General features: G+C 48.0%; 7 protein-coding genes across 7 annotated transcripts; 4 read left to right on the top strand and 3 right to left on the bottom strand.

The window, feature by feature from the left end:
- The first annotated feature begins 5 nt into the window (after positions 1 to 5).
- SPPG_06600 (translation initiation factor eIF2B catalytic subunit epsilon) lies at positions 6 to 3,244 on the top strand. Its single transcript, XM_016754801.1, has 18 exons — positions 6 to 135; positions 207 to 278; positions 356 to 480; positions 548 to 730; positions 801 to 843; positions 908 to 942; positions 999 to 1,185; positions 1,253 to 1,416; positions 1,482 to 1,601; positions 1,668 to 1,768; positions 1,835 to 1,980; positions 2,037 to 2,094; positions 2,162 to 2,245; positions 2,300 to 2,398; positions 2,466 to 2,656; positions 2,721 to 2,801; positions 2,859 to 3,011; positions 3,078 to 3,244. The coding sequence occupies exons 1-18, from the start codon at positions 109 to 111 to the stop codon at positions 3,150 to 3,152; spliced, it is 1,944 nt and encodes a 647-aa protein (XP_016606238.1). The 5' UTR covers positions 6 to 108; the 3' UTR covers positions 3,153 to 3,244.
- A 478-nt stretch (positions 3,245 to 3,722) lies between these two features.
- SPPG_06599 (uncharacterized protein) lies at positions 3,723 to 6,855 on the bottom strand (the record flags this gene model as incomplete). The annotated part of the gene is made up of 3 exons (XM_016754800.1): positions 3,723 to 5,556; positions 5,629 to 6,393; positions 6,478 to 6,855. 3 exons carry the CDS (start codon positions 6,853 to 6,855, stop codon positions 3,973 to 3,975), a joined length of 2,727 nt encoding a protein of 908 aa, XP_016606237.1. The 3' UTR covers positions 3,723 to 3,972.
- A 537-nt stretch (positions 6,856 to 7,392) lies between these two features.
- Positions 7,393 to 9,949, top strand: SPPG_06598 (uncharacterized protein). Its single transcript, XM_016754799.1, has 5 exons — positions 7,393 to 8,802; positions 8,872 to 9,046; positions 9,110 to 9,304; positions 9,364 to 9,471; positions 9,545 to 9,949. The coding sequence occupies exons 1-5, from the start codon at positions 7,738 to 7,740 to the stop codon at positions 9,568 to 9,570; spliced, it is 1,569 nt and encodes a 522-aa protein (XP_016606236.1). The 5' UTR covers positions 7,393 to 7,737; the 3' UTR covers positions 9,571 to 9,949.
- SPPG_06597 (uncharacterized protein) lies at positions 9,935 to 15,349 on the bottom strand (the record flags this gene model as incomplete). Its single annotated transcript, XM_016754798.1, has 16 exons — positions 9,935 to 10,740; positions 10,805 to 10,912; positions 10,976 to 11,308; positions 11,371 to 11,919; positions 11,986 to 12,093; positions 12,150 to 12,512; positions 12,587 to 13,132; positions 13,193 to 13,300; positions 13,359 to 13,718; positions 13,795 to 13,902; positions 13,963 to 14,285; positions 14,353 to 14,457; positions 14,526 to 14,597; positions 14,666 to 14,751; positions 14,824 to 14,838; positions 14,920 to 15,349. The coding sequence occupies 16 exons, from the start codon at positions 15,347 to 15,349 to the stop codon at positions 10,083 to 10,085; spliced, it is 4,272 nt and encodes a 1,423-aa protein (XP_016606235.1). The 3' UTR covers positions 9,935 to 10,082.
- A 129-nt stretch (positions 15,350 to 15,478) lies between these two features.
- On the top strand, positions 15,479 to 17,783 carry SPPG_06596 (uncharacterized protein). The gene is made up of 6 exons (XM_016754797.1): positions 15,479 to 15,663; positions 15,735 to 15,929; positions 15,996 to 16,102; positions 16,166 to 16,386; positions 16,444 to 16,558; positions 16,618 to 17,783. The coding sequence occupies exons 1-6, from the start codon at positions 15,563 to 15,565 to the stop codon at positions 17,442 to 17,444; spliced, it is 1,566 nt and encodes a 521-aa protein (XP_016606234.1). The 5' UTR covers positions 15,479 to 15,562; the 3' UTR covers positions 17,445 to 17,783.
- A 630-nt stretch (positions 17,784 to 18,413) lies between these two features.
- SPPG_06595 (uncharacterized protein) lies at positions 18,414 to 19,991 on the top strand. Its single transcript, XM_016754796.1, has one exon. The coding sequence runs from the start codon at positions 18,508 to 18,510 to the stop codon at positions 19,858 to 19,860; it is 1,353 nt and encodes a 450-aa protein (XP_016606233.1). The 5' UTR covers positions 18,414 to 18,507; the 3' UTR covers positions 19,861 to 19,991.
- Positions 19,916 to 21,442, bottom strand: SPPG_06594 (uncharacterized protein). The gene is made up of 7 exons (XM_016754795.1): positions 21,360 to 21,442; positions 21,183 to 21,290; positions 20,944 to 21,097; positions 20,812 to 20,867; positions 20,606 to 20,727; positions 20,410 to 20,534; positions 19,916 to 20,357 (listed from the first exon to the last, which is right to left on the bottom strand). The coding sequence occupies exons 1-7, from the start codon at positions 21,396 to 21,398 to the stop codon at positions 19,999 to 20,001; spliced, it is 963 nt and encodes a 320-aa protein (XP_016606232.1). The 5' UTR covers positions 21,399 to 21,442; the 3' UTR covers positions 19,916 to 19,998.
- Positions 21,443 to 21,547: the final 105 nt, after the last annotated feature.

The raw sequence follows: 21,547 nt of genomic DNA, 5'->3' as shown, positions 1-21,547 counted from the left end.
AAGCCCGTGTATGAGTCATGGTTCGGCATGGCAACAAGCAATGCATATTCCTGGTTGATGTCCGTCAAATATATCTGAACTTGAGAAGAGTTTGGGAGAGCTTGGACGATGGCACCACGTTCTGAGCAGGAGGAGGTTTGCGTTGAATTGGTTACCGTGTCAGTGAGTTGATGGGTTCTTGACAGGTTTACTCTCTCGTTCACTAGGTCCTTCAAGCCGTCGTCATTGCAGACAGTTTTAACGAGCGGTTCAAGCCTCTTACTGCAAACAGGCCACGAGTGTGTAGTTCTTCCTTCATAGAAGCCCGTTGCTGCTTGCGTGTTGGAGTGGAGAGTAACGATACTTCACTCGTTAGTGCCTCCTTCCCTTACTCAATGTGCCACTTATCGAATACACTCTTGAGTTTTTGGCTACGTCTGGGGTGGAAGAAGTCTTTGTAGTCTGCTGTGCACATTCGGAAGCGATCAAGGATTACATCAAGTAATTTCTAGAAGTCTAGTTTACTGGCTTGTTGAAGCAGGCTGACGGTGCAAGACGCCATTTTCAGAAAATCACGCTGGCAAAACAGCATCCTTCCACGGGTCAAGATCGTGGTGTCGCAGGAATTACTGAGTGTTGGGGACGCACTGCGAGAGATTGATTCAAAGCAGCTACTGCAATCAGATTTTGTCCTTGTGAGCGGGGATGTGGTATCAAATGTCGATTTGTCCAGCACAATACAGGAGCATCGGTAGGGATTTTCGAAAGAACTTGGTTTGAATATCGTATCATACAATCTATTAATACCCCTCATGACACAGAAGGAGGAGAAAGGAAACAGATAAAGATGCGATCATGACTATGGTACATGTCAAACAGTGTAATCTTTAAGTTTCGGAAGTTCTTAACCAAGACCTGGGGATGATAGGTTCTAAGACAGGCATCTGTTAATCACCGGTCGAGGTATAGCGTTGAATTAAAGAACTTTCTCTCTTATGTACTCATTACCCTTGCCGCAGAGCCCGTGGAGAAGAATCTGTGTTCATGCTTGACGGGTCAACAAACGAATGCATTCATTGGGAGAGTATGACTCCATTTCCACCGAAAGGATTTGCGAGCCTTGATACTGAGCGCATCGGAAATCGGAAGGAAATCGCTGTATTTAATGATCTAATTGACTGTCAGATCGATATTTGCAGCGTGGATGTGAGTTTGCTCGTGCCAACCAAAACATAATTTCATGCCAGGTTCTAATTCCATTTTCCGCTGCAAGGTGCCAGCCTTATTTACTGAAAACTTCGACTGGCAAGAGCTGAGGCGCGATTTTCTAAAAGGAGTGCTAGAGTCAGAACTGCTTGGGAAGACGATATACTGTCATCTTCTGAAGTCTCATTACGCTGCTCGTGTGGCAACCCCGCACATGTATGATGCGGTTAGGTAAGCTTCTGTTGTACACTTTTGTTGCCACAATGGCCATCGCTCATGCCTTGTCCATTTTGCAGCAAAGATGTGCTCGCCCGATGGTCGTATCCCATGGTTCCGGAAAGCAACATGCTTGTAGATCATACGTACAAATACTCGCGACCTCACATTTACAAGGAAAACGGAGTGAAATTGGCCATGTGAGGTGTGATATACGTTATAGCCCTCTGTATGGTCTCCTGAACCCGATATCAATTGGCCCGCAGAACGGCCGATCTGGAAGAAAACGTTGCAATTGGAAAAGATACGATCGTAGGTGATAACTCGCGAATTCTAAACTCCGTTATAGGGCGTAATTGTCGAATAGGTTCGTTCGAGCTGAGTTTGTTCATATTGCGCCCAACAATCTAAAAGGTATCATATTCTTCGACAGGGGCACGTGTAGTAATCCAAGACGCCTACATCTGGGACGGTACCATAATTGAAGATGACTGCATTATTTCTAAATGCATCATCGACTGCAATGTTCACATAAAGGCGAAGGTCAAAGTGGAGTCCGGGAGCCTAATAGCGCAAAAGGTAAGATCCAGGAAACCGATGAAATCCTCATATCGTACTTAAACTTTGTGCGTCAGGTTGTTATTGGTCCAGATATAACCATTGCAAGAAACAGCAAGATTTACGGAGATGAAGGTATGTTTGATCTGCTTTGTACCGTTCGTGGAACTGTGCTGAACAGCCGGCCATTGATCCAATGCAGATGGCCGCCCTCTTCAGATTGAGGAGAGTGAAGATAGCGACGATGAGGAGGTTGATGCTAGAAATGTAGCTCTTGGATTCATTGGTACGTCACAAAAGAAGATTTCAGGGCGGTCTATATGACTAATAGGAAAATCAGGCGAAGAATGGACCTTTGACTCGGATGTTGAATGCGACGTTAATTCCGAGTCTGATGAGTCGGATGCCAGTGATGCCGGCGAAACTGAGGACGAAAATGGTGTGCTTCTGAGTTGTCTACGACATGACAGTGTTGTGGAACGCTCAAATTCCTTATGCATGAACAGATTGGAAACGGGAAGCCGAAGCGACCTTGGAGCGAGCCTTCAATGAAGGCCATTCCATCGATATTGCTGCTCTGGAGTTGAACACCCTGAAGATGGCAATGAATATCTCATTCCATGATCTCCGAAAGATTTCCATACCATCCATTCTCAAGTTGATCGATTTGAGCAAAATACCGCAAAGTCTGGACCAGGTATTTAGCTCTCTCGATTGTGCTGACACTCCGTTTTTGAAAAATGACCGTCATTCTGCGAAAGGTTTTGAAGCGCTGGGGCAAATTGCTTTTGAAGTTCAGCCATAACGAAGAGGATCAGATCGATTGTTTAAGGATATTAGAGGTGAGTTATCTGAACCCCAGCTGATTTCAGAAATGCCAACGGCTGACAAGTGTTCAGGACTTTTGCGTTATCCACGAGAATTATGTCAAATTCGTGTCACGAATTCTGCATGGGCTGTACGATTTGGATGTTTTAAGCGAAGACGCGATAATCAAGTGGCATCAAAGCTTGAAGTCTGCCCCCGAACCAAAGTCAAAAATTCGAGAAGCGGTATGTAACGTACTGCAATATGGTGCATCTATTGTGGATGGATCATGACTGCAATTGTGACTTTAGGCACAGGCACTTGTACAATGGCTGCAGGAGGCAGAAGAGGAAGACGACGATGAAGATGACGAGGACGAAGACTGATTAATTATTATTCTCAATGTAGTGCACAGAAACATAATGTATTGTAATCTGACCATATCAATCACACAACACTGAATGCATACGAATACGAATTTTGCTGTATGGCAAGGGAATGAAGTCGTATATACATATATCCATGCAAGGAAGGGGCTACAAACCACCTTCATAAGGTGACAGGTGGGGAAGCGAAAAGCCATGGACATGGGGCCACCCCATACAGTATGAAGAAGACGAAGTCGCGACCGGTGATGAACGCTATTTTCACCTATCCGCAGCACTGCTTTCTACAGATCGAGATCATCCGAGGGTCCTCGATTGACAGGTAGACTTAATTCGTAACCTTTTTTTGACACAAACGGGAAGCCCTCAAGGATGGCTGGCGTTGCATCAAGCTCAAATTAGTGTAGAGGTGACAGAAAATGGCACTAGCTACTACACCAGGGAATAAACCAGCGATAACTGGTTCGGAAAAGCCAAGTAATTCCCTCCTTACAACCAACCAACTACCACTAGGCCCAATTACACACGCAAAAACATGACATGCATGCCACACCGATCTGAGCGATCGAGGGGGTGCTGATTATGCGATATGATTAACCAGAATAATCCAGATAATAATGAGTTCTAGTGCCATTTTCAATCACCTCTACACTATCACAAAAATATCATGGAAGAGATGGGAAACCCATTTTGCACAAAGACATATAATAGTAGCAGGTTTCACCTACTGTCGATTCATTGGTTGGCTCAAGTGGTATGCAGTTCGATTGGTTTATTTCTGTCTGCCTGTGCCCTATCATCGCCTCTACATTACAATTGATCATTGCGGGCTCCAAAATCGAAGGACGTTCGGTAAGGCCTGCGGTGGGGTGCCCTCTTCCACACTTGGAGCACAGTTACCAAGTGGAGCCCATAGGTGCACTTGCATTAGCAAGCGCTTTTCGTCGCAATGCGCTGCCTTCAGTGTTGATGGTAGTCGGAGGAGCATAGTGGGGATCACTGTCTTCTTGGTTTCAGCGGCGGCAGTGAGAGATATGGGCTCCCACGTCCGTTTGGTGCGGATTTTGGTAGGCAGACGTGCAGGGATTTCAGGTTCAGAAGGCGTCTGGGGAGTTTCACATGGATATGGACTAGTCGCTGATGTGTATGATGCGCAGCTGCGGTGTGTGCTCAAAGTGGACGACGGCGGACGGGATTTCAAGATAGAGGATGTAGATGGGCGTGATATGGATCGAGACCTGTCAATTGGCTCAGAAGAGCCGGGGCGTGCGTTTTCAAGCTCAACCATGTTCTGCCTCTCAGCCGCTTCGCCCGGGTCTGGAGTCAGGGTGTCGGGAATATTCGCCTCAGGTTGTATTGGGCAAGGTTCGACGATCGCCGTCGGTTCCTCCTCGATAACATCTTCTGCATCATCGTCGATATTCGGGGTTTCTCGTAGCATTTCCATCTCAGCTTTGGCCGTCTTTTCTGCGAGGCTATCCTTCTCGCGTGCATCAAGGGCTGCCTTCACAAGAGCAGAAAAATTGGAAATTTTCCCTGTTAATGTACCTCTTCGTGATAAGCTGGTAGGAGGAGCCGCAATCGAAACACGTCTGCTGGATGCCGGCCGAGCAGATTTCTGCTGGGATGAGGACAACGGCCTTGAAATTGATACAGCTTCAGGATTGGGTGTGTTGGTGTCGGTCCGCGCAAATGTTTTTATATCACCGTTCTGTTTCTCGCCTGTTTTGTCCGACGTTTTATCGGCTTCGCCAGCAACGGGCTCTCGTCGGACTGACGCAGGTCCCCTTCTTCCGGCTGACATCCGTTCCGTTGCTAGTGCCATGATCTGTTGTTGTGAGATTGAGGAGCGTCGAGAATGCGACGGTGACTCCCGCAAGGTATGTCGAGAGGCGGATATGATCGATCGGCGACGCTGTTCTGCCGGCGACCCAAAGGCCAGAGCGGACGGCGGCCGTGACTGGAGTGTCATTGAGTTGCGATGTTTGTAGGTAGATTCAAGTGTTGGCCGTCTTTGAGGTGCCTGGGACACGTATGCGGCTTGTAGAGGAGTTGATGATCGTGCCGCACTTGAGAGGGTTGCTGGGCGGGAGTCATCAGCAGCGTCGGCGCAATCGGCTTCATCGTCCTCTTCGTTGTCGATGTCCGGCATTTCCACATCTGCATCTGTTACCACATGCAATAGGAGTGGGGCAAAAGCCTCGAGGCCTCTACTGACTGTGGAATATGTCGGTATGGTCGAGAGTATTGTGTTCGTCGCAGGCATGGTGCTGGCTCCTCCAGTTGTACCGCCGCTTTGGGCGAAAATAAGTGTTCGTTGACGATTCCTGGTAGCTGTGTTGTACATCATGCGCTTGGCTGCGAGGCGGTCAACGTAAGGCGCGGTGCGCGGAGGCTTTGTTTCCTAGCAGAACGCCGAGACTGGTTAGTACACAGTCTCCTATCAGCTACTTCGTAGAGCAGATTTAAATCTCACCGCATCTGATGCCCGCACTATGACAGGAGGTTCTTCGTACCTTCGCATAAAAGCATTGTACATCTCCGCTGTCTTGAAGGACGCTTGGATAGCCGCTTCTCTTTCTCGGTGGACTGCCCCTCCTATGCTACTCTTTCGTCGCGAGAATCTTCTATACCGCTTTGCTGCACGGCTACCCATTCGCGGCCGCCGAGCGTCTATTCTCGGCCGAATGTTTTGGAGATTGAGATGCCGAAGACCCGTTCGTGTGAATTTATAGCGTTTCGCGATGGGCAGGGGCTGTTCGTTGAGGACGTTACGGAGAAGTTTAACGTCGGCGGCCTGATGCCGGTAGACCTGACCTCTGTACAGTCGTTTGGTCGGTATGTCGGCTAGTTTCTCCTTATCCTCTAGGCAATACCGCGGAATTTGCGACGCAGTTAGAGAAGGTAATCGGCCGGCACGATATGGGGCATCGACATCCCTACTGGATCCAATGTGCAGTGGTATGGAGGCGCTGATACTCCTCTGATGCTGCTGATTACCTCCGAGATTCAAGTTGGATGTTACCAACGATCCCAATTTGGCAGAAGGCTGGCTTGGTGATGATACTAAGGCACCCGGTTGGATGGACTGTTGAGACGCTCGTACTGTGTCCTGGGTCATGGTAACAAGATGGGGTTGGTAGAGCCGATCAGGTTTTTCTATAACTTGATAATGCGGATGCTCAAGAGACTGTCGTATAGGTGGGTTGAGGCGCGATGTTGAATACAATTTTTTTCGACGCTGTTTTGATGTAAACAAAAAGGGCCTGGCTGAGTACAAAATCTGGGCGAACCTCAGGACAAGTAACGCAGGAATGAAACATACCTCGATCAGAAACTGCTTCCTTTTGGCCTCTTCTGCAAGAGCTCTCTCTTGTTGTTGTCGTTGTAATTTTATCTGCGTTCTATCCAATTGTTCCTTTTGCTGTGATATTCGATCAGCAAGCATCATACGTTTCAAGGCGTCTTCCTTCTCCTTCATACGGTCAATATACTCAAATAGAGCAAGAGCTCTCTGCAAGCGCTTTTGTTCCGCCTCGCGATCTTCTCGTCCTGTTCGTTTTCGAGGAGCCGGGTTCATGGCGGCATTGCTTGGCTTCCGCGGAGGGCCATTGGCGACAATCGCGTATGGCGGACTTTGAGTGTTGGCCTGCTGCTTGAGGGTAAAATTCTTTTCTCTTGGAGCATTTTGGGCGGAAGACATTGCCCGTGCGACTATGTTTTATGGATTGGTTGGTACACTGTAGTGCGCTCGCTAGTGAGCGCAAGTGATCGGAGGTGTGAAGTGATTGATTACTTAATCATCGTGCTTGGGATGGTCACCACGTCCAGTCATCGATCTAAATATACGAACTGTGTTGCATGCTGTGGCCTACTTTCTTGCTGGAAAATGGAGAACAGCCAAGATCTGTAACATTTCATTGCTTGTCCTCTTGGTCTACAAACCCTTCCATCGCAGCACTCGTCATGATCACGCTCTATTTATACTCTAGTTTCTCTTGCTTTTTTCTCCTGTAATCTACCAGATACTGTAGGCAAACCCACAGAGTATTAACCTACTCTGGAATAAACTTTTCTTTCGTAGTAAACTGTAAAACTGTAGCAAAAATCGGGTGAAAGTTGATACTTTTGACGGGAAGCTTCAGGTCTTCTGCTGCCGACATCACGTGTCATTTATTACGCAATCTAACTAAAAGGGCCAGTTTTTGGGATAAAAAGGGCCAACAAGCTCTTCGCCCCCCCTTTCGATGTTTTTCTGCTCGTTTCTTCCAACAGACTTTCTCACACGGATTTTAGCTCCATCCTTTCGCATTTCTGTAGTTGGTACTTTTCATTCATCGGCAACGTGAACGAGGCCTCAACGGGTAATCGGGCAACTCGCGTGAAACTTTTTTTGGTCAGGTTTGAAACCCCGCTACTCCTGCGCAGTCCAACTTTCGTGACGTTTGCCATCCCTCTGGCCGTGCACCTCGTTCCTTCCAGCTTCAAGCGAACGCGGATATTCGAACGCAACCGAGCCTGTACCATAAATTCCTACAGTAAACCACTGTCACTTTAACATCCCTTTTTGCCCCGTTTTTGAAGCATGAACCTTTTCGATATTCAACCTCAAGTGGGATTTATTACCAATCATTATACCAGCGGTCGTTTCGATAGCCAGTTTCTTGACGAAGCTTTTGCAATCAACGACGTGCGTGAGTCTCCCATCAAAGACTCTGGAAATCCATTTTTCAACGACGACATGACAGATGACCTAGGTTTGCTGAAGGACGTAGAGGACGACGTGGATTTTAACATCCAAAGGGTTCTTGCATCTTCCTCAAAAAGTAGTGCTTCTGGTAATGCAGTTGCAGGCGTCCATGATAACACTCCTCTGATGTCTCCCGCTCCCTCCGCCGTACCGGAATTCGCAACCTCGGCGTTCGCTGTAGATGGGCCTGTAGCTGAACCTGACACCCCCTCTGAAAGCTTGATTGAGTTTGAAGAGAGTGTGGCCGTAACTGGTGGCGCAGAGTGTACGTCCCTCCCACTCGATATGGGTAAATCTCTCGCAGTAGGCGACGCTCAGTCACTGTCACAGAACGGTGCGGAAGGAAAAATGGCGGCCGTCATAGATGCGCATACTTCCATTGAGCCTAAAGGGTTGCTATTGACGGAACCAATACAAGAAGGGGATGCTCAGATTGTCCACCAAGCTAGTATTGGGAGACCAGATGATGCACGGGGTGATACAGGGTCGACGACTGACAATGGTTTCCAAGGGTTTGGTTCAGGGCTTGGTGATGGAAGCGGTGAAAGTGATTTGATTGAGTATGTTGAAGAGGACGACGAGGAGAATGAGGATGAGCACCAATCCGGTGACACACCCAAGGTTACAGAGGATGTCCTTGAAGGCGAGGCCCAAAGCTCAGACGCATTCGAGTATGCCCCCCTTCCGTGCGTGCTTTTGTCATATCGTGGGGAAGTCCACGCCCTATTCAATGTGTATCAGGACGATCTCGATCTCAAGCCGATCTTTGACGACGAACAACAAGGTCCAATTTTGTTTGAGAGTCAGCTAACTTCATTTATTACAGAATTGAAGCACCATTTTGAAATCGAATCGGACATCAGTCTAGAGATCCCTGCCTTGGATCTGACTTTGCATGAGGTATGATATCACCTTCTATGAGTCGTTCTATCTGGATATGTGAGTCGCTTACCGGGATGTGCTTCATAGGAAATGAACTACGCACAGACATTATCACTGAATAGACTGTACGAGTTTTACATGGCATCTCTGGCTCAGCGCGGCGAGCCAATGTTCCCCGAAAAGCCGTTTAAAGTTAATCTTATCGAGCACGGCTATTCACTAGAACAGCGACTTTCGGATCTTGTCGCATTAGCAGCCGAAGGTCGGTGTTCTCTCCTTCCTTGTGCTGCTTTGTCATGGTTACTTACCCACTATCACAAAATAGCTGGCTTTCCAGCTACTTTCGATGAGCTTGATGACACCACATCTGGCGACGGGATTCAAAGCGAAAACTACCAACGCGCTGATGAAACTTTGGAAGAGGAGACTTTTCGCATTGATGACAGCCAAGTAAGTGGCTCCGATCAAGAACGGGTATTTGACGCGCAACCTGGTCTGGCGACACCGACCAGCTTAAATGGTATGTCAGATGTGGCGCTTTTTGAGAGAAAGGGTTGGCATTGAAAATGGTTGTTGCAGATACGGAAAATCAAGGGAACGCTGGTATCAACCAAACTAACAGCACATCCAATGGCTCATCGCCAACAAGAACGAATAAGCGATTATCTGAGGATTCTGGATACGAAGGTTGGTTTTTGTTCTCCTTCTGAATGGATTAGTGGATCTCTTTGGGCTAATGTCACGTATTGTGATAATGCAGGTGAAGTCAAGCGAGCTCGTATCTAACCCGGCAGGATTTGTTTTCCCCTACTCTATATACCTTAATCCTTTGGCTAAGGTGCGGCACCTGGGTTGCATATCTTGTAGCTCAGCAAAGGCATCCACGCACTGGCACCAAAGTCAGCCACTGTTCTCGACTTTCCCAACGAGAGTGGACGTAATTGTATATACTTGGTGTGCAGCAGATGGTGGATAAGTGTGGGGATAGGGCAATGGGCAATGGTCCATTTCCTTGCAACTGTTTTTCTCTAGTCGATGGGCTGGGGAAGACGGTTGGGTGATGTAGGTGTAGAGAGCGTTGTCGTTTCGCGTGATTTGCTTCTTTTTTCCTGCATTTCTTTTTTTCTATTTTTGCAAATATATTACTCTGATAAGCGTCTCCCTGTCCTGTTCGAAGCCATTTTATGCAGAGCGAGTTTTTTTTCGGATCAATACTTGTCTCGGATTAAATAACATTTGTTTGAAAGGAAATTCTATATGCTGCCTTCTAAGAAGTCATCCCAGACTTTGATACAAGTTCAAACGGTAACATTTGTCGGGTCCTCCATGATCCCAGGCCCAGCATCTCCCTCCACAGGAACCTTATCCATACCTTCGCCGGGATGTGTGGTAACATGCCCAGCAGGTTCAAACGCAGCTGCTAGTGCATCCTTTTCTCCTCCTTTATCTTGCTCAGCGTCCATAGCAACAGTACTCGATCTCAAACCCGATGCACGAGTCTTCTTCGCGTCCCCTGCCAGGTCTTGTTTGGACGCTACCCGCGACGAGGGTTTAGAAGCAGCCCGGGAGGCAGGCTTGGATACTGCGGCTTTCCTTGATGCGTCGAGTGCTGTGGTGCTGCCTACCCGAGAGCCAGGTTTACTGTTTGTCCCGGCCAAGGACTTTTGGGATGCGGCGCGTGTGGCTAGTGTTGCGGTGCTTTTGCGGGTGATGTTCGTGGTGGATGATGCTCGAGAGGGCGAGCTGGCGGTTGGCTTGGTTGTTGCCGGCGGGCGTGGCGTGACTATGGTCTGCTTTGCGTTTTGATTTGTTGCGGAACTATCGGACGGTTCTGGTTCAGATGGTGACGCTCCGAGTTCGGGGAATAGGATAGAGATCTCGCGAGCGGATGACGCCAAAGAGTCTGATCCGTGCACAGCATTGTGCGTTTGGCTGCTGCCGTATAGGGCGCGAATGCTGTAATTGTAAAGATGCGGGTCAATATCCTTCAAGGCTAGCTGGACATCCTTTGAATACTGACCTATTAGGAGCCGTTTCCTTGGCTTTAGCAGGATCCGTCGCGCCTGCCAATTCTCTCCATTTCAGAACAGCGCCTTCCCGCTCGAGAACCATTGCATAAATAGGAGCACTACATTGGATTCTCATTAGTCAAAATTTGACGCCCTGTCTGGATACCAGAAATAGTACACACCTGGACATCCATTCCACCAGCTCATTGTAAAAAGGTTTTCCATCATGCTCCTTATAAAACTCCATCGCCCGTTGCCTACTCAAGAGGACTTCCTTCTCATGCAAAATGGTGAAACCTTGTTGCCGTATACGCGAAATAATTTCGTCCTTGTGGGTTGTGGAGGCAACGTCGGGTTTCAGAAGGGCCAGGGTGCGCTCAAGGGTTGGCCGCCCGGATGGGTATGGGCTCACAGCGTCCCCAAATATGACATGGATCTCGCGTGCGGCTGAAGAAGGCGAATCAGATCCGTGGACGGCGTTTTTGGAGCCATCGGTGCCGAACAGGGCTCGAATACTGAAATTATAATAGTAAGCACACTGGCAAACGTCCCAACCACAGGTCGCCAGAATGTTTACCTGTTCGGAGCAATTTCCCTAGCTTTCTCAGCATTGGTTGGTCCGGCCAAATCTCTCCACGCTTGTATGGCATCTTCGCGCTCCAAGACCATGGCGTAAACTGGAGCGCTGCTCATCCACTCTACCAACGATTCATAAAAGCCCTTTCCTGCATGCTCCTTGTAAAACTCTTTTGCCATATCCGGGGAGAATTGTATCTCGCTTTCTTTCACAATGATGAACCCAGCTTCCTGCACGCGAGTCAATATAGCTTCTTTGTGCAGGCTGTGGGCATCGGGCTTGATGAGTGCCAGTGTGCGCTCAAGACGGCGGACATCACCATTTAATTGCGCGTTGACCGGTTGGATAGGGTCCTGCGTTTCTGGTCCGGTGTGAGCGAGAACAGAGACAGAGCCGCTTGCTGCGACTGCCGGCTTTGCACCCTGAACAGACGGGAAAGGCGATACAGTATCTCCGAACACGATACGAATCTCCCGCTCTGCTGATTGAGGTGAATCGGATCCGTGCACCGCGTTGTGAGACCCGTCTTTGCCGTACAAAGCACGGATGCTGGGGAAGGGAAGAGTGAGCAGATCCTGGGGTCGTAGCATTCCCGGCTAAACATTGCCAACGAACCTGTTAGGAGCCATCTCTCGGGCACGCTCAGAATTTGTTGGACCAGCAAGTTCCCGCCATCCAGCGATTGCTCCTTCTTTCTCCAACACTATAGCATATATAGGCGCGCTGAAATTTGCATGATCAGTGTCTCGTTGACGAGCTAAAAGTTGTCGCAAACTCACCTGCTCATCCACCCAACCAACTGGTCATAGAATCCTTTACCCTCATGCTCTTTATAAAACTCCTTTGCTTTGTCCTCCGTCCATTGGACTTCCGACTCCCTCACAATGGCAAATCCCTGTTCTTTTATTCTATTTACAATCTCATCTTTTTTGCCAGATCCGAAAGCATCCGGCTTAATCAGGGCCAAGGTGCGCTCTACAAGTGGCCGTGTGGCTAGATGAGTTTTAGAAGCAAGATTTACGGCCGGGAAAGGACGGACTGAATCTCCAAAGATAATGCGAATTTCGCGTTCTGCGGATCCTGGCGAATCCGAGCCATGAACTGCATTGTGCGAGCCATCTGTACCATATAAAGCACGTATGCTGGGACGCATTATGATCAGCATTCAGGATTCCTTGAATTTTGGATATAAGGGGCGCAAATATCTGGCACTCACCTCTCTGGGGCAATCTCCTTAGCTTTGATAGAATTTGTAGGTCCTGCTAATTCTCTCCAGGCTGTGATGGCGGTGTCATTCTCTAGGACCATTGCGTAAATAGGAGTACTACTCATCCAAGCAACGAGCTCGTCATAGAAAGGTTTTCCGTGATGCTCTTTGTAGAACTCTTCCGCCATTTCTCGTGCCATCTCCACTTCCTTCTCGGCAACTATCGCAAAACCGGCAAGCTTAATCTTCTCAACTATCTCGTCCTTTTTTCCAGCGGCGTACGCATCCGGTTTAATCAGTGCACATGTTCGCTCTGTCCTACTGGTAATGTCATTCTGAGATGTAGAGTGCTCGGTAGTTTTTGCTGCTGCGTCGGCGGCAAGATCTGGACGAGATGCGCCAGCTCCTGTACTTGGTCTCGTGCCAAAGATGGCCGATTCTGTCCGCATGAGAACGTTAGGAAAGAGTTGACCAATTTCCCGAACCGCACCGTCGGCAGACTCTGCCCCGTGTACAGCATTACGGACAGGATCAGTGCCAAACACCGCGCGAATACTTTTGAAAAGTAGAATCAGCAATTATTCAGGGTACGCAATAGTCGCTGCTAGCAGTTACCTCATTGGCATCTCCCGCCTTGCTATTTCGGGGTCCGTCGGTCCAATCATCTCTCTCCATCCGCGAATGACATCGTCACCCTTTAGGACCAAGGCCACAACAGGGCCGCTGCAAACAGTTTGTAAATCACAAGTCGGGGAAAATAGCAGCCTGAACAAAAGCTAACCTTGCCATAAAAGCGACGGCATCATTAAAGTAGGGCATCTCTTTCTGATGTGAGTACAATTCGGCTGCCTCGTCTGGTGATAAGTGTACATTCTCTCGTTTCAAGACCTGATATCCTCGGCAAACGATACGCTCAACAATCGCATCAACTTTCTCGCCATCAATCATGTCAGGTTTAATAATGGCGAGGGTCTTTTCAGGCTGACCGGATGTTGGCGTAATATCCCGATCCGTGAGAGGGATCTCAAACACGGCGCTTGCCGAGCCGAAGAGCAACTCGATCTCGTTCTGAGCAGCTTCGGGAGTCTCAGATCCATATACTGCATTGAGACGATTATCCGTACCGTGAAGGGCACGAATACTGCAGAAAAAAACGAGAATTCCTAGATGTATCACCTATATTTACAAAACGCGACACCATTGGATTTTCAATTTACCTGGAGGGTGCATCGTCTCGCGCGCGACCGGAGTTGGCCGGTCCCATAATTTTCCGCCATTCCTGTACCGCATTGTCTTTGGCAAGGACGAGGGCTAACACAGGTGCTCTGAATCAGAAAGGATCAGAATGTGAACGCTATGATTTACCGGGTTTGGCTGGCCCTTACGTTGACATATGTGTAAGCACCCCTTGAAAGTAGGGCGCTTTCTCATGCTCTCTATACAATTCTTCCACCTGTTCAGGGGTAAGCCAGCATTTCTTTTTCTTCACAATATCGAAACGATTACGGCGGATGATGTCTAGTATTGAGCTGACAATTCCTGGTGCCATTGCCTCCGGTTTGATAATAGCAAGGGTCTGTTCCGATGGTCCGGTGGTCGGAGATACTACGGATGTCGGGGATAAGGCATCTTGTGACGTTACACTGATGGGGCTTTCGGTCTCCATATTTGAGATGGTCAGAGCATTCGGTAGATCGTCCAAAACGAGCTATGCTCGCAAAATTCAGTGTGTAGGACTGGCCTTACGTCTGATTTACTGTAGCCTTGGCACTTACAGGTATATGTGGCATTCTTTTCTCCTCGAGTTCAAGTTGGTCTTTAATAACTTTCTCGACCATAGGTGCATTTGCACCCTTGACCATTTTCACCAGTACTCCATTCTAGCATGCAAAGAGCATCAGTCAGAAGATTGTTTATGCGGTGATCAATCAACGTTGTAGCTACGCACAAAGAAGAATAGGAACAATGGGCAGGACTTATCGCGAAATTTCGACAGTACGTCAATTGCGTCGGTTTGCGCCTACAGCAGATACATGTAATCAGTGAACACTCTCGATAAGAAAAGCTCTTTAGGCCGTTTCGATATACCATTACAAAAGTGACCTCGTCTCCAAAGTCCAGTTTCAGTCGCTTAAAGATGTTCTGCATGGGTTCACAGGGTCCAGCCCATTTTGCTGCAAACGACACACCATTAAAAAGAGTCAGCATCGGGCCTTAGTCGCTGTACAGCCGCAAGATCGTCTTACCGTAGACATCAACAACTAACCGAGTTGATGTAATTGACCGCGTTTAGCACACGTTCAGCTCAGTCAGAACAAAAAAGATGATTCAGTTTTTCAAACCTGTCAGACCCGGCTTTGATAATAGGGCTTCCCATTCCGCGTCAGTTGTTACTGAAATGGTGCCTTGAAGCTCGACTCTCTTTGCGTGTGCACTCATATCTTTTTGAGATGGCTTGCCTCGTGAATACGGATCCTGGAGCTGTGAGCACGGAATGCAATCCTCTTGGTCGGCACCGCCCAACTGTGCCTGATCTGGGTCTGGTGAATGGTGTCGCGATGATTGGCTAGATAGGTACTGTTTAGGTCCTTTCACGAAACCCGGGGCCAAGCAGGGAGCGATCCAGTGAGCAAAAGATGAGTGTGCTACGAAAGTAAGCAGGGGCGAAGACTCTATGTAAGAATCAATAACACGACAGGCCGCTTCACGATGATTGTACAGCTGCAATGCGAGCAATGGAAACAAGAACACTAAAAGAACTAGCCGGACCATTGCAGGCGACCTTGTCGGCGTTGCGCTTATGTCAGTGGAAGGATCGCGTGAAAAACAAAGGGTGAATGTCGGACACCCAAAAAAGGTTAAATGAAACGATGACATGAGCTGTTCACCATTGAACATCCCGTCCTGCAAGCGTCAAACGGGTCGGCTCCTCAACTGTTCATCGCTTCTCCACTGTTATCAAGTTAATAGATACCTGGCGATGAAATGTATAGGCAGGTCGAGCTCTTCGCTCGCACAGTAGCTCAACTGTTATTTCGACAAAATATGTCAACTGTGGCCGGCGTTGAGAACACTACCCGTAGGGTGTACGTACTACTTCTCAGCGTAAGGTGCACCAAGAGACAGCCCTTAATTTCCTGCAATGATTGCTTTACAGGCTACCTTGGACTGTCAAAGCAAGCAAGGAACCTGTGCACAAAAGGCAATTGCCGAACATATGGGTCTCACCACCAAAACAAGCCGACAAAGGACCCGCTTTGCCGAAACTTGATTATCGCTCAGACAAGGTTAATTATGAAGTTGTGTATGCGAGGTCAACGCGGGCAATAAACGAAGCAGTAAACAAGTGCAGGTTAGCCAAACATGATTACATCGTCTCAGTTCCGTCTAACGCATATGATGGTCTGATTTTCGCTAGAGGAGATGTCATTGGCTTTGATATGGAGTGGAAGCCAACTTTTGTAAGAGGGGAAGCACAGCGACCAACAGCTCTAATCCAGTTGTGCAACGAGCGTTATATCGGACGTAGGTGGTAACTAGTGTTCAAGGTATTAAAGGGCCATATAATAACCTTGCATCTTGTGTAAGTACTCCATATTTGTCATGTCGTAAAGTTCCCGCCGCCACTCAGGGAGATTCTTGAGGATGCGTCGATTGTTAAACTGGGTTTAAACATCCAGGGGGATGCCCGCAAGCTTCACCGCGATTTTGGGATACAAATGGCTGGCTGGCTCGAACTTGGTACCCTTGCAAAGGAAGTAGCAGTAGCCTCAGAAAGGCGCACGTTGCAGGCGCTGGTTGAGAAGCTGGTAGGGCCCTCCCCCAATAGCAGCATATGTAAAACACGTTGCTGATTGCTAGTAAAGTTACATGCCCATTTGGATAAGACAAGCAGCATTCGAACGGGAAACTGGGAAGCACTGGTCTTGTCCGAAGCACAAAGAGAGTATGCGGCAAATGACGCGTATGCAGCGTACAAAGGTAAAGTCATGCTGCATCGCAAGGCATGAGTGAATTTGTGTGACTTACCAGATTTACAGTTTATAATGCCTTAATGAAGCTGCGGTCGGGTCTTGCAAATGAGGATCAGTTGCCGATGCAGCTGGGCGGAATGGCTGACATTTTACAAAGAGAAGCACGGCAAGATGAACTAGAGATAGACCTTGAGGAAAAGCGCAGAAGGGTTAACAAAGCATCCTCCGACGATTACTTTGGCGACGATCAGTCTGCCACAACCGCTAGTTCCCACGTTCAGGAAGATGCCTCTTCTGATAAGGGTTCAGTTGTTCAAAACCCAATATGCATGGACGACAAGCGAAGCAGTCCCGCTCGAACGCAGGCTGTGCGGTACAAACGGACGCGAGTAAAAAAGAAAATGACCGGATCCCTTCACATCGACAAAAGATGCACTACATTGGATGGGGCATCCCTTTCCAATGAAAATGCCACCATCTGCGAGAGAACCAAAGTGGATGTCCGTAGTTACAGTACTTCCCATCAATCCTGCGTTGTAAACAATATCGAGAGAAAAGGGAAGGATACAGTTGACTTACCTAGTATGGCTGTACCTCCGGCCTCCAGGGAGTGCGTCTCCATCGAATGCGCTCAGTCTTGTTTAGGCTCCCATGAGAAACTGAATGACAGCGAACTCAACAGTCATACCAACCCCAACGACAACGGGACACTACAGGACATTATAAAGGTATGCGACACCAGCGGTGGGACACCGGGGCAAGGGAGAGGGGATCTTGCAGTCGAACATGAGTGCATCTTTGGCGTCAAAAATTGGCCTCCACCCACCAGTTCAGAAATCAGAGAGCTACAGAATCGCGATGCCCTGCCCGTCAGCATCGGATTTTGCAGGTGATATCATGATGTCAAGTGCTGCATGCGAATATGATGATCTTTATCCTTCCGATGACGGCATAGATTGGGATGTGCTGTATGAAAAGATTGACTGTTTGGCCACTCGAAATGGCGAATGAGAGATCTCATCTTGACAGCGTACAGAGGTACCAATGAGGTTCCAATGGTAATACTAGTCAATAGAATGGAACACCAAAGCTGTGTATATCTGGATAGTCACTGTAATAAGCGACTTCATAGACGTAAAGGGTTTCAATCAAATGTCTTCTATGAGGCAGAAGACGATCTGCCCACTAATTATATGGACAATATCGAACATCATCAAGATATCATGACCAAGAGCTAAAGATCAGTATGTAGATGTGATGCGGGAAGACCAGAAATTTTCTTCTGAGAACCTCCAATAGGCTTTTGATGCACCAACCGTGGTCCAGTCTTGTGGTGAATGTCAGTTGTTCTTTCTAAGTTCTGCCTTAATCAAAAGCTGGTATTACGTCCCTTTTAGTCAGGGGTTACCTCAACTGCAGCTACTTCAGATGGAGGGGTTTCCGAACGGTGTGTTGATTAACTTTCTAGATTCGCTTGCTGCGGCACAATCCGAATGTGACCTCTTGAAATTCACATTGTGTTCATAGTTTTAGGCTATCAACCTTTTTCCTAAGTTTTCGATAATAAATAGTTATCCTGTATGCATGCATGCTTTGCACACTCATTAACCCACTGCACCTCGTCAAGTACCTAAGCCGCGTATCCAATAATGTGGAGCAGATTGAATCCAAAACGTGCGCAATACGAGCGTCTGGACCATTGGCATCATTGGGATGATCCCATTCCAATTTGCCCAGACGGGGCCGTATTGAGCATGCACCTGGGCCGAACGCCCACTGAAGAAACGCCTCCACCGAGATCTGAGGCCTATTATGGATCATGTAAGCAACTCCGACATGGGCCAGTGTGTCTTTCTTCGAGACTAGCATAAATAGCGTCCATTAAACACTCCCCCGTCCATTTTAGGTGCCTATCTCAAGTCGTGAATTGTGTAGTCAGCTAAGAGGACAGTCAAGATGCTTGGTTTAAACTTCATTACCTCGGCGATTGCTCTGGCTAGCATGCCGATGTGGGTTTCTGCTCAAACACAGAACCCTCAAAGCTGCGTTACGACCTATAATGGGAACACAGATTACTTTCCCGTCAAAGCCAACCATACCGATACTAGCGTGTTTACCATAACATACAACAACAACTACAAAACTTTGACGGATGTTAAAAACAATCTTACCTACGTTCTCTACATGTGCGGTACACCGGCGCCTGTCAACCCCAATGCTGCCGCCATCATTTCGATTCCGGTTACTCATGTTGGTACGGAAGATACCGCCTCTTTGACTTTCCTTGAGATGCTTGGAGTGCGCCAGACCATCAAGTACACTACAGATCCTGGTTTTATCACATCGCCTTGTATTCGCAAGCTCAATATTCCCCAGTTTTCGAGCACTCCTACGGACGCCGAAATGAGCAACGTCAATGTTACCTTCTCATGGCGTACACCGAACGTCAACAGCACGAAGATTGTTCGCTTTCCTGCCACCTCAAGTACCACAAGCCTTCAACGATACCAATGGATTCATTTCCTAGGAGCATTCTTCAACAAGGAAGACCGCGCTAACACTGTGGCCGCTACGATTGCGGACGATTACAACTGCATCAAGCAAAAGGCGGCCACAGCTGCTGCTACGAGCCTCAGCCAACCGGCCACTGTGTTCGCGAACTACTATTCCGGAACCTGGACTCTGGGAAGCGCATACACCCGTGCTTACGTTTCCGATGCGGGTGGTAACGCTGCACCAGCAAACACAACAGCCGCTCAAACCTTTGACTATTCCACTCAATCGGCATTCATCACACTGCTACAGAACACAAGCAATATTGTTTATACCGGCGATATTACTTTGGACGCGTTCTACACCAATTTGAACATTTCCAGTCTTACTGCAACTTCTACAAACAACACATACCCGTGGAAAGTGAACGGTGCCCTTTGGAATATGAACCGCGTGACCAACAACCTTGCCTCGGCGAATTCTTGGTTTGAGCAGGCGGTTGCATGGGAGAACGTTGTTCTGGCAGATTTGGTGAAAGTAATCCAACCAACTGCCCTAGTTGGGTACAGTCGCGTGTTCCTGCGTGATTTGGACGCTAATGAGGAACAGCTTAAGTTGAACCCGAGCACAGATTGCTCGACTGACGATCTTTCGAAGGTTCTCGTGGCACCTGCCGTGTGCGCTGGTCAGAAGGTTGCCTGGAATGGGGACGGAACGGGCACGGGCCCGGGCAATGCAGCACCTGGAATGCCAAGTGGCAGGGCACTAGCGATTACGCTTTCTGCGGTCGCTGCCGCGATTTTGTTGTTGGCGTGAGGGACAAAATTGTTTAAGGCTTAACTTTTTTTAATGACCGATGAAGATGAATAAAGCGCTTAAATATGGATTTTCATTTTGCTGCATCAGCTGGTAATTAACAATAAGATATATAAAAATTGGCCGGGATATCCGAGGTTATTCCAATTGTTTGCGTATCCCCTGCAAGAAGTCGCTGACAACATCCCTCAGCTCATCACCATCCCCTTTCTCGCTGCCATCATTATCTCCAGCCAGGGCGCCCGCTCCTTCCGATTCCCCGTTAATGACCTTTCGCCGTTTAGCAGCCCTCTCCTTCAGTAAACGTTTACGTTCATCCAACTTATCCTTTCTCGCATCTTTCATTCTCGCAGCTCGTGTTCGACTTTCGAGAGTTTCGTTCCTCATGTCCTTGAGCTCTTCCATTTGTTTTCTTCTTTCCTCATCATCCTGTGAAAACTGATAGAATCCAACGCCCATCGTCCGGTTCTCTCTACGAGAGTCATAGTGGCCGCTTGCTATAGTATCGTTAATAAGTGATGCAACTTCAAAAGATTTGAAATATCATACCCAGCGCTTCTCTGGCTTCTTTTTCCCATTGCTCCCTTTCCATCTCTCGTCTCATATCATCGGATACTAAGGACGGCCCCTGTTCGTTTTCTCCGTTCCCCCCCGCTTCCCCTTCTTTTATGAATCTTTATGAAGGTCGAGATCTGTTTTAGTGCATCAGCATTCCCATTCGCGGGCCTGCCCCAGGCAATCATACCGAAGCCCTAGTTTTGATACGTCGTCTTTTCGGACAATCCGCGTTCGCCCAAACTCGTCTACGGCCTCGACCCAGGTATCTTCGCCCACATCTTCTATATCTGGTGAAGGAGCAGGGAGATCCTGTTGAACAACCACTCAGTTGTAAAGACAATGGTATCGTACACCAAAGACATTTATTAATAGGAGCGAGCGTCCACCACTTACTGAATCCGTCAAACTTTTCTGTAGAAAATCTACGAGTGCTTCTTCATCCTTTTCATCTATATTAAACCAGCGCATTGTAGCAGTGATGAGATGGCCGAGGTCTGTCCGCATATCTCATTTGTCGGAACCCACCCTCTCCCGTGCCCCCTTCATCTACCAATTTGTCATATAATTTTGCCTTCCGCTGAAGCGCCACCCAACTTGACTCCAAGGTCGAACTCAAGGTCTGAATCTCCTCTTCATCTTGACGTGCTCTTTGCTCGACGCCTTTATTTTTTGGCGGCTTCTACTTCCATTCAGGTGCAAGACATCGGTGTGAGTTACACAGATTAATGCCAAGCTCGTATGATTGACAGTACTATTATGCTCACCTTGATAGGCTTATTCGAAACTGCTCGCAAAGTGGAGGATCCCGTTCGCAACTTTTCTCTTTCAAATTCTTCCTTCTTTCTGAATAATTCGGCTTTTAGATCAACAACCTGAAGGCCACAGATAAGAACGTTTGAGTAGGGTAATCATCTCTGAACGATAGACTAGTATTGACTTACCGAGGAGGAGTTAACAGCAATTTCCTTTCTCTTCCACATGTTGGAATGGAGGACAATGAAAGGGCATCGTTCATTGCTTTTTGTGAATGTTACCTGATGGTGCTGTGCCACAAGGTCTTAACCAGCACTAAACAGCTGACGTAACCGTCGTATAGCGACGCGTCCGACGTCTGACCAGACGAACTTGG

Source organism: Spizellomyces punctatus (genome assembly GCF_000182565.1).
Source record: "Spizellomyces punctatus DAOM BR117 chromosome Unknown supercont1.12, whole genome shotgun sequence".
Lineage (NCBI taxonomy): Eukaryota > Fungi > Chytridiomycota > Chytridiomycetes > Spizellomycetales > Spizellomycetaceae > Spizellomyces > Spizellomyces punctatus.
The sequence above is the reverse complement of the archived record's forward strand: the minus strand, read 5'-3'. Positions and strand labels throughout refer to the sequence as shown.